Genomic DNA, 14891 nt, shown 5'->3' with positions numbered 1-14891 from the left:
TCTTTGAGATGTTTAACCCATCTTAGTAAGTCGTACTTTTCCCTACCTGCATTGTGCTTTGCCAAATATTTATCTTTGTACTGCTTCTTTTTCTTGCCAAACCAAGTGCAGCTGGCCTGCTGCTCCTGTTTGGTCTTCTCCATGGCAATGCAAGCGACTCGCCTAGCACACAAAGAAAGGGGAAAAAAACCCACAAATATATAGTTTTATGCTGATAAGAGAGAAAAACCAGTCATTTGAAGAATGAATTACATGAACAAACTCCTCAGAAATGCTTCAAATTATCAGGTAAAGGTTTGTTCCTTGAAAATTTCCTAGAAATGTTTAAAAAAATGCAGGTTTCTAACAAAATACCATTCTATCACTTGAACATATACATGTAACTGATGACACACATGAGAAGTAAACATAATAGTCATGAAATACAGTACAATGAGTGTGGGATTTTGAGTTGAGACAAGTCTGATTTGAATCCTGGCTCTCTCAATTATTAGCTTTTATCAATTTAGTGTTAGGTGCTTTTCTGGGAAATTTACATATACTAATTCATTTAATCTTTCTAGCAACACGTGAAATTGTGTCTGTTTTACAGATGAGGGGATCAAAGGACTGAGAGGCTAATTAATTTGTCCCGTGTGTGTGCATGTGCTCAGTCACTCAGTTGTGTCCAACTCTTTGCAACCCCATGGGCTGCAGCCCACCAGGCTCCTCTGTCCATGGGGATTCTGCAGGCAAGAATACTGGAGTGGGGTGCCATGCCCTCCTCCAGGGGCATCGTCCCAACCCAGGGATCGAACCCAGGTCTCCTGCATTGCAGGCAGATGCTTTACCATCTGAGCCACCAGGGAAGTCCATGAATACTGGAGTGGGTAGCCTATCCCTTCTCCAGGGGACCTTCCTGACCCAGGAATGGAACCGGGCTTCCTGCATGGCAGGTGGATTCATTACCAGCTCAGCTATCAGGGAAGCCCACATATATTTTGATCTTTCTAACAACATGTGAAATTGTGTCTGTTTTACAGATGAGGGGACCAAAGGACTGAGAGGTTAATTAATTTGTCCCACGTGTGTGCATGTGCTCAGTCGCTCAGTTGTGTCCAACTCTTTGCAACCCCATGGGCTGCAGCCCACCAGGCTCCTCTGTCTGTGGGATTCTCCAGGCAAGAATATTGGACTGGGTTGCCATTTTCCTACTCTAGGGGATCTTCCTGACCCGAGGGATTGAACCTTCATCTCTTGCGTCTCCTGCATTGTCAGGCAGATTCTTTACCACTGCACCACCTGGGAAGCCCCTAATCTGCTCCAATCAAACAGCTAATAAGTGGGAGAATGAGGACAGTTTGGCACCAGAGCCCATGCTCTTAGGTGGTACATTGTTTTGGCAAGTTCCTTAATCTAGAATCCTAGAAATGTTTAAAAAATGCAGGTTTCTAACAAAATAACATTGTATCACTTGGACATATACATATAACTGATGACACAGAAGAGAAGTAGACATATAGTCATGAAATACAGTTCAGTGAGTGTGGGATTTTGAGTTGAGACAAGTCTGATTTGAATCCTGGCTCTCTCAATGATTAGCTTTTATCAATTTAGTGTTAGGTGCTTTTCTAGGAAATTTACATATGTTAATTCAGTTAATCTTTCTATCTCTTGGATGACTGTTGCAAACAATTTTAACAAAAAATGTAAACAATATCTCTATCAACAGTAGCAGGCACCGTAGTTGCCTAATAAATGATACTACTATTACAACATGGTGATTCTAGGTAGGGGAAAAAAAAACCATGATTGAATTCAGTTAGGATTACATTCAGAAAAATCATAATTTTGTTCTGCATGATTACAGCATTCAGCATTGGTAACATACACATAAATGTTGTTAATAAGTTGCTCTCTTAGGTTCAGTCTAAGCAAGTACTTGCCTTTCAGGATATTGCCACAGAAGGTTTTGCTTACTTAATGACTTTGCTTATGGGCCAATGTGGGGGTCCCTGAGTGAACCACATATAAGGAGAATTCAAAATCACTATCAGAATGCCATACAAGGCTATTGAAATGATGAGTTGTTTTCTAATGAAGTTGTACTGACTTATTATTCTCCCACTAGCAGTGTAGAGTTCCTATTGTTCCACTTCCATGTCAATACTTGGTATTATCAGTCTGTAGTTTTAGCCATCATGGTGGATAAGCAGTGAAATAACACTGTTTTCAGTTTGTATTTCACTGATCATTAATGAGATCAAGCACCTTTTCACATGCTTATTAGCTATTGGATTTCTTCTTTTGTAAAGTGCCTGTTCAAAGACTACTTTCTTATCCAGTTGTCTTTTCCTCATTGATTTGTAGGAAGTCTTTACATGGCCTGAATATTACACTTTTGTTAGTTATATATGTTGCAGGTATCTTCTTCCACTCTGTGGCTTGCCTTTCTAATCTTTTTATAGTATTTGATAAAGATAACTTATTAGTTTTTAGTCAAATCTAGCAATATTTTCATTTATGGGAAATATTTTTGATATCTTTTAAAGGAAATCCTTTCTTGCCCCTAAAGATATTCTCCAGTATTATCTTCTCAAGAGTTTATAGTTTTGTCTTTCATGTTTTGGTTTTTAATACACCAAAACTGATTTTTGTATATGGTATGAAGTTAGGGGTCAATTTCTCTTATTTTTGCCCCCCTAATGGATACCCAATCATCCCAGCATAACTTATGGAAAAGTCTGTTCATTCCTCACTAGGGACTATGTATGAGAGTGTTTAGGGGGTCTCTTCAGTTGGCCTATTTGAGCATCTCTAAGCCCATACCTTATTATCTTAACTACCAAAGCTTTATAGTAAGTCTTGGTATCACTGAGGCAAGTCCTCTCTCTTTATTCTTCTAGAAGAGCATCTTGACTATTCCCAATTCTGTGCATTTCCATGAAAACTTTAAAATTAGCTTGTCAACTTCAAAATGGTTGGGAATGAATTGAATCTAGTAATCAATTTGGGGGGAATAGATATCTTTGCAATATTAAATCTCTAGTCCCCAAATCGGAGAAGGCAATGGCAACCCACTCCAGTGTTCTTGCCTGGAGAATCCCAGGGACAGGGGAGCCTGGAGGGCTGCCGTCTCTGGGGTCACACAGAGTCGGACACGACTGCAGCGACTTAGCAGCAGCAGCAGCAGTCCCCAAATACAGTATGTCTATCCATTTATTTAGGTCTTCTTTAATGTCTCAATAAGTTTTATAATTTATCCTCTAAATGTCTTGAACAACTTTATTAGCTTTGTTCCTAGGTTGTTGATTTAAAAAGATTTTATAAATGGTTTTAAAAAATTTGTAATATTGAAAAATTCAAACATATATAATAATACAGTGTAACAAACCCCAAATACCTACAACTCAGGTTTAACATTTATTAACTCATGGGTTATTTTGTGTTATTTACAACCTACCCACCCTAAGATTAGGGTTCCCAGGTGGTGCAGTGGTAAATAATCCGCCTGCCAATGCAGGAGACAAGGGTTTGATCCCTGGGTCGGGAAGATCCCCTGGAGAAGGAAATGACAACCCACGCCAGGATTCTTGCCTGAAAAATCTCATGGACAGAGGAGCTTGGTGGGCTACAGTCCATGGGGTCACAAAGAGTTGGACATGACTCAGCGACTGAGCATGCATCCTAAGATTATTTTGAAAAAAAAAAAAATTCCAACTTTGTATTATTTCCTCCTTAAATATTCTTAAATTTTTCTGGAAGGGGAAAACATGTACACCCATGGTGGATTCATGTCAATGTATGGCAAAACAAATACAATATTGTAAAGTTAAAAAATAGAAAATAAACTAATTTAAAAACAAAACAAAACAAATGTTCTTAAATTCCCTTTAAACCTATAGGTTTCCCCTTCTTCTCCCTCCCCCTTTTCTTCTTGCAGTTTATTTGTTACAGAAACTGGCTGTCTGTCCTATAGTTTCTGATTTCATCCCTGTGGTGTCTTTAGTAAGTCCCTCTGTCTTTTGCATTTCTTGCAAACAACTAATTAGATCTAGAGGTCTAATCAAACTTGAGCTTTATTATTTTTTTGCAAGAGTACTTTATAGTATATAGGTGTTATACAGGGTATTTTTAAAAATTACTTTCTACTTTTTTTACTGGTAATAGAAATATAATTGATTTTATATACTGATTTTTATATCAGCCATCTTGCTAAACTCTCATATTAATTGTAATTGTTTATATATATATTAATAGATTCCTTTGAATTTCTACACAGAATCCTATCATCTGTAATTTTTTTTCCTTTCCAATTATGTTTGCTGTAGGTTTATTGTAGATGCTCTCTATCAGGTTAAGGAAGTTCCCTTCAGTTTCACAGTCTATGAGAGTTTTAATTATGAATGGATTTTGGATTTTAATAAATGCTTTTCCTGCATATAATGATAATGACTTTGTGGATTTTTCTTCTTTAGTCTGTTAATATGGTGGATCGGTTTTCAAATGTTGAATCAGCTGTGCATTCCCAGTACAAATTCTACTGGGTCAAGATGTATTATTCTTTTTGTATATTGCTAGATTCAATTTGTTAATATTTTGCTGAGGGTTTTTACATCTGTGTTCATGAGGGATATGGGTATTTATTAAATACCCATATTCAAAATTTATTGAATTTTGGTATCAGGGTAACGTTGGGGTCATGAGTCAGGAAGCATTCTCTTCTACTTTCTTGAAGAGTCTTTTTTCCTCCATGTCTCTTTCTTTCTCTTGCTCACTGAGGGCTTTATTTATATTTATTTTTGGTTAGGAGAAAGACATTTATTGGGAAATACTGTGAACTGTCTCTCAGCAACAGTACCAACGTCAGTCTCCATATATTATTACCTAAGTGTCATACAGAGGAGGCTGATGAAACCTTTGGGAATTCTTCCAGTACAAGCCAGTATGTGCTGTTATTCATAACTACAGCTTTTGTGAGGCATATGCTCTTTGGAAACCTAAACAGAACTGAGGCATTTCTGACAGGTTAAGAGACCAAAATAAAAAAATTCTGACCTTGTGAAGCTTATGTTATAGTGTACAGAGTATCTTACAAGAAATGATTTTAAGCTTAAAAAAAGTTCCCAGTAAAAATTTGTGGTGTGGTCACATGTAGTGTAACGAGAGAGGAATGAAACTGATTTTTACCAGGCACTCAGGAAATGAAAGTTATTTCTTTTAGCTCTGTAAGTGCAAGGAAACTGTTAGAATTTAGGTCAACATGGAGGGAAATTTCAAACACATGTTTAACATTTATTGCTGAATTGGATGAGGATCTAGCAGGCAAAGGAAGGGATGACAGATTCAGGGACTCAAATCATATCCAAGGATTAGACTGATGGGCCTTGTCAAGCAAGATGAAATATGCCAAGGATAAAGAAGGTAAGGTATTTGGGTTCAAAAAAATTGATTTCTCATCTGGAGAATGTGAAAAATTTGATTTGGTAGCAACACATCTAAACAAAGCTTCTGGGTTTGGCTGATAGTGTTGTTTCAAATCTTTCTCATTAGCATTACATGTCTACCATATGACATTCTAGAGACCAATTCACTTTTCCAAAAAGGAATTCTTTTTCCCCTCAGCTGGGAATATCTTCTTGTACCTACAAAGTCTTACTCAACATCTCAAGGAACATACTGCCCAATGGGCCTCTTCCTCATTATCCTAGTTAGAATTCCTTTCTCCCTCTATAGTCTTTGCAACTTTACTGAGCTCAGTTTTTCTGCACTAACTGAACATGATATATAAAGTATAAAATTTCAGTTTTGAAATATTATACATCCCATGAAACCATCACCATAATCAAAATAACAAATATTTTCATCATCCCAGGACTTTTTTTATGCCCTTCTGTAATCCCTCCTTCCTTCCTACAGATCCCCAGGAACTAAAGGTTAGTTTTGATTTTCTGGAGTTTTATATAAGGGAATCATATAGTATGTTCTCTGTTTTGCCTGGAAACCCAGCCTAGTGGTTTTGAGTTTCACTCATATTGTTGTGTGTTGCCAATAGTTCCTTTCTTTTAACTGCATCCTATTGTATGGATATGCTATAATTTGTTTATTCATTGACCTGTTGATAAAAACATTAAAAATGCTTAGAAATTTAAAAAAATTAAAAAAAATTTAATTAAATTTAATTTTTAATTAAATTTAATTTATTAATTAAATAACAAATTGTATTAAATAAAATAAAATAAAATAAATTAAAATTAATAAATTAATAAAATTTAATTAAAATTAATTTTTAATTAAAAATTAAAAAAATTTGTAATAGGTGTGTGGCCACTGAGTTTTTGTTAGTGCATTTTTTTTGTCCTTGGAAATTCCTTTAGGTTCTATTTCGAATCTATTATGCCATTCATCCCCCTCCCCATACTCTGAAGATATTTTTTAAGCATTGTTGATGTTCAGTCACTCATTTATGTCTGACTCTTTGCGACCCCATGGACTGCAGCATGCCAGGCTTCCCTGTTCTTCACTATCTCCTGGAGTTGGCTCAAACTCACGTCCATTGAGTCAGTGATGCCATCCAACCATCTCATCCTCTGTTGTCCCCTTCTCCTCCTGCCTTCAATCCTTCCCAGCATCAGGGTCTTTTCCAATGAGTTGGCTCTTTACATCAGGTGGACAAAATATCGGAGCTTCAGCATCAGTCCTTCCAACGAATATTCAGGGTTGATTTCCTTTAGGATTGACTGGTTTGATCTCCTTGCTCTCCAAGGGACTCCCAGGAGTATTCTCCAGCACCACAGTTTGAAGGCATCAATTCTTCTGTGCTCAGCCTTTTTTTATTGTCCAGCTCTCACATCCATACATGACTACTGGAAAATCCATAGCTTTGTCTATATGGACCTTTGTAGGCAAAGTAATGTCTCTGCTTTTTAATACGCTGTCTAGGTTTATCATTGCTTTTCTTCCAAGGAGCAAGTGTCTTAATTTTCAAGGCTGTAGTCACCGTCCACAGTGATTTTGGAGCCCAAGAAAATAAACGCTCTGTTTCCATTGTTTCCCCATCTATTTGCCATGAAGTGATGGGACTGTATGCCATGATCTTCGTTTTTTGATGTTGAGTTTTAAGCTAGCTTTTTCACTCTCTTCTTTCACCTTCATCAAGAGGCTCTTTAGTTCCTCTTTGCTTTCTGTCATAAGGGTGGTGTTATCTGTATATCTGAGGTTATTGATATTTCTCCCGGCAATTTTGATTCCAGCTTGTGTTTCATCCAGCCCAGCATTTCACATGATGTACTCTGCATATAAGTTAAATAGCCAGGGTGACAATATACCACCTTTACGTACTCCTTTCCCGATTTGGAACCAGTCTGTTGTTCCATGTCCAGTTCTAACTGTTGCTTCCTGACCTACATACAGGTCTCTCAGGAGGCAGGTAAGGTGGTCTGGTATTCCCATTTTCCAGCTTGTTGTGATCTACACAGTCAAAGGCTTTAGCATAGTCAGTAAAGCAGAAGTCAATGTTTTTCTGGAACTTTCTTGCTTTTTCTATGATCCAATGGATGTTGGCAATTTGATCTCTGGTTCCTCTGCCTTTTCTAAATCCAGCTTGTACCTCTTAAAGTTTTCAGTTCACATACTGTTGAAGCATAGCTTGAAGGATTTTGAGCATTACCTTGCTAGCATGTGAAATGAGTCCAATTGTGTGGTAGTTTGAGCATTCTTTGGGACTGGAATGAAAACGGACCTTTTCCAGTCCTGTGGCCACTGCTGAGCTTTCAAAATTTGCTGGCATATTGAGTGCAACACTTTAAAAGCATTTTTTAGGATTTGAAATAACTCAGCTGGAATTCCATCACCTCCACTAGCTTTGTTTGTAGTGATGCTTCCTAAGGACCACTTGACTTCACATTCCAGGATGTCTGGCTCTAGGTGAATGATCACACCATCATGGTTATCTGGGTCATGAAGATCTATAGTTCTTCCGTGTATTCTTGCCACCTCTTCTTAATATCTTCAGCTTCTGTTAGGTCCTTACCATTTCTGTCCTTTATTGAGCCCATCTTTGCATGAAATGTTCCCTTGGTATCTCTAATTTTCTTGAAGAGGTCTCTAGTCTTTCCCATTCTATTGTTTTCCTCTATTTCTTTGCACTGATCACTGAGGAAGGCTTTCTTATCTCTCCTTGCTATTCTTTGGAACTCTGCATTCTAATGGGTATATCTTTCCTTTTCTCCTAGCCTTTTGCTTCTCTTCTTGTTTCAACTATTTGTAAGGCCTCCTCAGACAACCTTTTTGCATTTCTTTTTCTTGGGGATGGTTTTGATCACTGCCTGCTGTACAGTGTTACAAACCTATGTCCATAGTTCTTCAGACACTCTGTCTATCAGATCTAATCCCTTGAATCTATTTGTCACTTACACTGTATAATTGTAAGGGATTTGATTTAGGTCATACCTGAATAGCCTAGTGGTTTTCCCTATGTTCTTCCATTTAAGTCTGAATTTTGCAGTAAGGAGTTCATGATCTAAGCCACAGTCAGCTCCTAGTCTTGTTTTTGCTGACTGTACAGAGCTTCTCCATCTTTGGCTGCAAAGAATATAATCAATCAGTCTGATTTCTGTATTGACCATCTGGTGATGTCCATGTGTAGAGTCATCTCTTGTGTCTTAGGAAGAGGGTGTTTGCTATGACCAGTGCGTTCTTTTGGCAAAACTCTGTTAGCCTTTGCCCTGCTTCATTTTGCACTCCAAGGCCAAACTTGCCTGTTACTCCAGGTATCTCTTGACTTCCTACTTTTGTATTCCATTCCCCTATGATGAAAAGGACATCTTTTTTTTTTTTTTTTTGGTGTGAGTTCCAGAAGGTCTTGTAGGTCTTCATAGAAACATATTACTGATTACTAAACGCCTGCTAGTAAGCACAGTTGTTTAAAAACCTTGGTCTCCTAATTCCAATATATGATGTATGTTTGAGTTTGTTTCTAGTGTCTGTTATTGCTCACTGGTTTCTGTGTGCACCTGCATATTTTGACTTGCTGGTCACTGTCCTGGAGAAAGTCCATGCTGTGGGTGGTTAGGAGGAGCTCTAGGATAAAAATGCTCTCCTTCAGAGACTTTCATTTGTCTATAACAGATATATGGAAGTATTAGTAAACAAGAAACCTCACATCAAATGCATAGCTGGTCTTTCCCTGGCTGTCTCAGGCTATGTGTACCTGGGTGCAAATTCATTTGGGGTAGACCAGTGGCTACAATGTTTTCAGGGGAACTCGGCTTTCCTTTTCTCTGCTCACTGACAAGGCATCCTTCTCTACAGTCCCCTGGTGTGGAAGGGAAGTAAGGGAATGCTTATCAGTTTGCTCTTAACCTAGGGGTATAGCTTTTTGCAGTCCTGACAGTGTGGGATGGGTCTCCTAACTGATTCTCCTATTTATACAGGCCTTACTGGGTCTTAACCTTGGTCCTCTGGCAGAGAAGTTCTTGGTAATAGAACTAAGAAACTAAGAGCTAAGAACCATGGCAAAGTGGACCAATTTGGAACTCTCATTTTTACTGCTCTGATTAATGGCTTTCATATAAAAATCGGTCACTGAGTTCCCCAATACCTTTTCAGGTATTCAGTGCTTTTAAGGTAATTTTAAAACACATATTTTCTGCAGCACTTTTCATTTTTTTCCACCAGGAGGATTGGTCCAAACAATCTAGTCTACCATTATAGGAAATAGGAAGCAAACCTGCTTTTCCACTGTCATTTCTCAGGCTTCCCCCAGAGGACTTAAGAGTTCTAGGTATTGGTGAGACATAATTTATACAAATGATCTGACCAGGGAGAAGAGGTCTGGAATCTACATAAATATTTTCAAGAGACACTCATTCGTATATGGCAACATTCAAGAATACATTTTGTAAAATGTAAATATCAGTGCTAACATAATAACATCACCAGAAAAAGGACTTAGACATCACTTTACTGTCACTAATGCTTAAACTGTTTTTTGAAGATTGGACTCAAAGACGGCATCAGAGGGAAGGCTTCTACTTCCTTTATATGGGCCCATGTTTCCTAGTATGAAATGATGACATCTGAAGTTCTTAGCTCCAATGTGCTAAATTTAAAAGTATTTTTGGGAACCCTGGAATAGCTGAATGAAGTGATCAAGCAAAAGAGATGAACTGAGAAATCCCTTTAATTAGTAAAAAACTGGGTGAAAAAAACTATGCATCTATGAAATCTCTTTTAGTTAGGCTCAAACAAGTATTTTGGACATGAAGATCTCTCTTTTGAAGATATCTCTTTTGGACTAGATTTCTGATATATATTGCCAAAGTACAGACAAAGGTAAAACTATCAGCATTTTTCAAAAAACAGCAAATTATAACATTAATAACAGAAATTGATTTTACCAAAATATACAGTAATCCCTGACTCCTCTCAGTTAAAAACATGTCTGAAAACTGCCTGATTTTAACCTGCTTTCAATGCTTAAACTTTCTAACAGACACACATTTTTAAAGACCTGGCAGGGTAAAGAATGAAGCTTCTGTCTCCCTTCTAATAGTGAAACACTTTAAATACCTGGAGTGACAGTGAATCCTGGCATCTGAGTTTTTCACTGGTGGTGGAGTGAAATGGGGTTGCTGAGAGCATGTGGAGGGGCAAAGAGAGGATACATTAAAAAAATGCAATTCTAAAAGGCTGGAAACAGCATACAGGTGTAGAGGGCTCTGCTAAGAGATCACGATGTGACTATGACCCGACTCAGCCTCTCTCTAGACCTTCCTCTCCTTCTGTGTGAAACAAAGACCTGACTCTATAAATAGGAGCTCCCTTGGGGCTGACAACTGAGAATTCTCGGCAGTCTCATTTGAATTGCGTTTGGCTAATAGAGCAAAGAATATATTAAACAGGTTTTACCCTATAAAACAGCAAAATATAAAGGTGAAAAATGGCTGGCCAGGCTTCGTTTATATGAGAAACCAAAACAACACAACACAGACATACCATTCCTGAAGTTCTGGAGAAGGAATGAGACCTGCCGTTCCATTTTTGGAGTTTTCCAGTTTACCCTGCCACCAATTGTGATCGTCCTTACTAATAATCTGGATAATGTCACCAACTCTGAATCGAATGCCAGCTTCTTTGCAGGGGATGAGGTCATCCTTAGCTGGATCATATTCAAACTGTGCTCTTACATAGATCTATAAAACAGGAGTTTGTAAGAAAAAATGCCATGGTGATACAAAAGAAAACAGTCAGCTCTAATTGAATAACCACGGACTAACACTACAATACAAACAGGACATTAGATGGTGAACGCAAATATGATGCATGGAAATATAACACAAAAAACTGCTACCACTAGTACAATGTACTATTTTTGATGTGTACAGTTACAAATCTCTGCTCTTTTTCTTTGGATAGAACACTTAAGATACTTGTTCAATAAAGACTTAATTTCTGCTTTTACTATAACAGAATAGGCTTAAAATTATACTGAATTATGCTTACCGTTTGAAAATCTGCATATATGTAGTTGATATTATGGGTAAGTTGTCATGATCACGTGGCAGGCTTTAAGCCATAACCACAAGCATTCAGGGAAGGTTTTAACCCTAAAGCAGCATGATAACGAAACTAGCAAGAACTCAGTGTTGGTAACATGCTATAAAATGCCTCCATGACAACTGGCAGTGTGTCTACACACTGCTGATAAACTTAACTATAATTTAAACATTTAAAAAAAGCATTTAAAGGTAGTTTTATTTTTCAAATAGGATTTCTACTTTATATTTGCATTTACTCTTCTTAGAGAATAAAAATGAATTTAAATCCTACGTTTGCCACTGTAACACTTGAAATCTGCACAGAGCTTCAGGAGATGTATAGTTCAAGGCTCTGAGTTTTATGATATGTAAATGTAACTAGTAAATATAAAAGGAAACATATTAGCATACAAGGGGTTATCACATGGCACCATTTTATGAATTACTGGATTTCTAAATAATGTAAAACAAGGTGCTAGATATTCAGTATTGCATCATTTGAGTGATTTCTATCAGGTGCTAGTTTATGCAAATCTTAACTCCCAATTTGATTACTTTTAACAGCACATTTCAAGAAAAATTCCATAAAATTTCTATCTTGAAATTAATTTGAATATTAATATTAAAGTCACTGTAAAACCAACCTGAAGGATTTGAAACTATTGTGTTATTATTGTTTGTTTCTTTTCAGAAATCCAGCCTATAAAAGTTATAAGTCTCTGCATTTGCACCTAAAATTTATACTCAAAGTGCCAGCAAATAAAAGTTGCTTGTCTCAAGCAGCACTTAACTTTTCATGTTTGACTAGGACACAAAGCCAGGATTTTTCTGTTGTTTTTTTTTTCCCATTGTATATGGCTTTTAGAAATACACATGCAGATACAAATTAAGAAAAAAACCTTCAAACTTCAGATAATTATTGCTTAAAAATGTTCATTGGCATGTACATTTTATTTTAGTTATTCTTAGAATTCGAAGAATTTTGTAGCCTTTAAAAATTTATTTCCACCCCAGAGGCAGGCCCATAAGATCCCCAAAGGCTGAATTCTTAACCATCAACATAAAATGATCAGGTTGAAATTACAATAACCATCACAGCTACAAAGATGTTAGGGAAAAAATCCTCATAGAGAATTAGTCATGTGTAATGTGTTAAAATGAAATGGTACAAGCTCTCAATGCTCAAATGTTATGGTCCAAAATGCAGACATTATGGGATGGAAAGGGTTAATAAAGGATTGGCTATTAGCAGCTCAGTTTAGAGAAGTTTCTATAGAGGATATCTATTCACCTGTCGTCCTTTTGGTTGGGTAGTTGATGGCAAGTCCTGTAGAATAAAGCCAACCCAGGAGAAAAATTTTCATTTACTTTTCAAAGAGTACAAGGTAATTTGTGTGTTTTGTTACATTATGGTTAAAAAATGAGCTAGATTTAAGTTGTAAAGAGATAATATACATTATTCCATTTCTCAGAAATGTTGAGTTATCAAAAAAAAATCAAACCCAGGCCATTTAGCAGCAAGCTGAAGAAAGCAGGTAAATTTAAGCAGAGAGAAATGTGTTCTTAAGAAACAACTCAGCATCTTCAACACAAAAGCCACTGCAAGTGAAACAGCCTATTTAAAAAACCCCCCAAAAACTCAAAAGAGCTGTTGCCCTTTTCGACTTAGTCACTGCAACCATTTAAGATTTTGAAAAATTCAATGGTTGTATGGATTTTTCACCATCTTAGAGTTGTTAAATGTTAACTGTTATAAATGAATTCCTTTGGTAGCCTATTTTGAAGTTGCAAATATAAGTCACAGGAAATTTTCTAACATTTCTCTTATATCATTCCATCTGAGGTGATCTCAAATTATTTATAAATTATTTCAAATTATTTACAAATTTACCTCATAAAAATGATATATTTTTAAAGGGCAAGTTAATAGGAAAAGAGTGATACTGCTGTATCATTAGAACTCTCATTTTTAACAGCAATATCAGCAACTTAAGAGATTTTGTTATTTCAAAATATTTCAAAAATTCACACACCTGTACCTATAAGTGCTCCCATTTGCTTACATAAATTAAAAACAATTCTTTTTACTTTCCAAAATGGATAGTTCTGAAAAAAAGTAAAATTCCAAGTTTAATAAGTCAAAATATAAAAGTACTTTGTGTTAAAGATGTGATAATAGCGTGGCTTAAGTGCAGTTTGAAGCCAGTTCCTTTTGCTTTTCATATCCAGGCAAGGCTTATAATTCACAGAAGTATGTGCACGTACCACAATAACAGAGGGCACACCAATTCGTAAACTTAGATAGCGGAAACTAAGCATGTTGCTGATATCACTCAGAATAGACAACTACAAAGCCCGAGAATACCCAAATTCCTACTCTGCAAAATTCTTACATTTCTTTATCTTTCTCAAGTGAAAAAAAAAATGTTGAGAAATTTCAACAAATTTCCATTTACATCCTCTGCATAACTTTGAGCAAAGTCATAGACAGTAGCTGGGTGACACAGAAATATTTTGAGAATGACCAAAGCAGTCTTGAACTACATTTCTTCAAATTTAACTAATGAAAGGTATTTTCAATGAGAAGAACAAGATTTTCCAGGAGTAAACTGCATTGTAGCTGTAGTAGCCTTGTATATCGGCAGAAGACAATATTTCCACTGAACACATGTAACTAGAACACTCATGGCAGGTGGCACCAACAAAATTGTCACACTTTGCTGTGTGGAGCTAGAGTTCTTACCGAAACAGAATTGTTAGTGCTGCTATGACCATTAGCTGGGGACTGTCTGGAAGTGGAGGGGGAATCTCTCTGAAATAAGACACAAGGTTCATTAACACAGAACACCAGCACAGAAACAAGAGATATTCACATCAACAGTTACAACCACAGTCTGACAACCATTTCCTTTGAGGTTTTAGCTGTAAAGGTGCCATACTGACTTACTTGCATGATTTCAGAGAAGCATGAAAAAATGTTTGTGCAGTCTGAAGATTCACATGTTGTAAGTGATGACCGTGTCATTCATTAATCATTTCTTTCCTGTCTCTAACATTCTATAACCTTTGCTTTTTTAAAATGAGAACCCGAAGGGTGACTTGATATTAAAATCCTATCAACTACTGTAAAGTGACAAAGATTACTATAACATTGTGCTAAAGATCCCAATTGCGTATGTTTTTAAATTGAAAATTAGGTTTTAAAGGTATTTAATAATCTTTAGGTACCTCAGTATCAAAAATTACTGAATGACACAATTTGAAGTGAAGTGAACTTCAAAAAAGACTTATGTTGCAATCACCTTAGAATCTTTCTAGGCTAGATATTACTAATAAGGGTAAAAGACAGTTATAGACCAGAGAAGAAACCTT

General features: G+C 36.6%; 1 protein-coding gene across 11 annotated transcripts in view; it reads right to left on the bottom strand.

Annotated features, from left to right (window-relative positions):
- Positions 1-14891, bottom strand: part of CASK (calcium/calmodulin dependent serine protein kinase) — a 385636-nt gene that overhangs the window by 22784 nt on the left and 347961 nt on the right. For 5 of the 11 annotated variants that reach the window (XM_081564438.1, XM_081564440.1, XM_081564435.1 and 2 more), the window contains 4 exons: positions 14263-14331; positions 12811-12846; positions 10978-11174; positions 47-162 (listed from right to left, as the gene is read on the bottom strand). In XM_081564438.1, the coding sequence (XP_081420564.1) occupies positions 47-162; positions 10978-11174; positions 12811-12846; positions 14263-14331 (418 nt within the window). The remainder of the gene's footprint in view (positions 1-46; positions 163-10977; positions 11175-12810; positions 12847-14262; positions 14332-14891) is intronic. The other 6 variants (XM_081564447.1, XM_081564442.1, XM_081564441.1 and 3 more) reach the window with 3 other exon arrangements.

This window comes from Giraffa tippelskirchi, chromosome X (assembly GCF_054371585.1).
Source record: "Giraffa tippelskirchi isolate mGirTip1 chromosome X, T2T-mGirTip1v1.2.pri, whole genome shotgun sequence".
In the NCBI taxonomy this organism is placed as follows: domain Eukaryota; kingdom Metazoa; phylum Chordata; class Mammalia; order Artiodactyla; family Giraffidae; genus Giraffa; species Giraffa tippelskirchi.
Note: the sequence above shows the minus strand (reverse complement) of the source record. Positions and strands in the feature narration are given on the sequence as shown.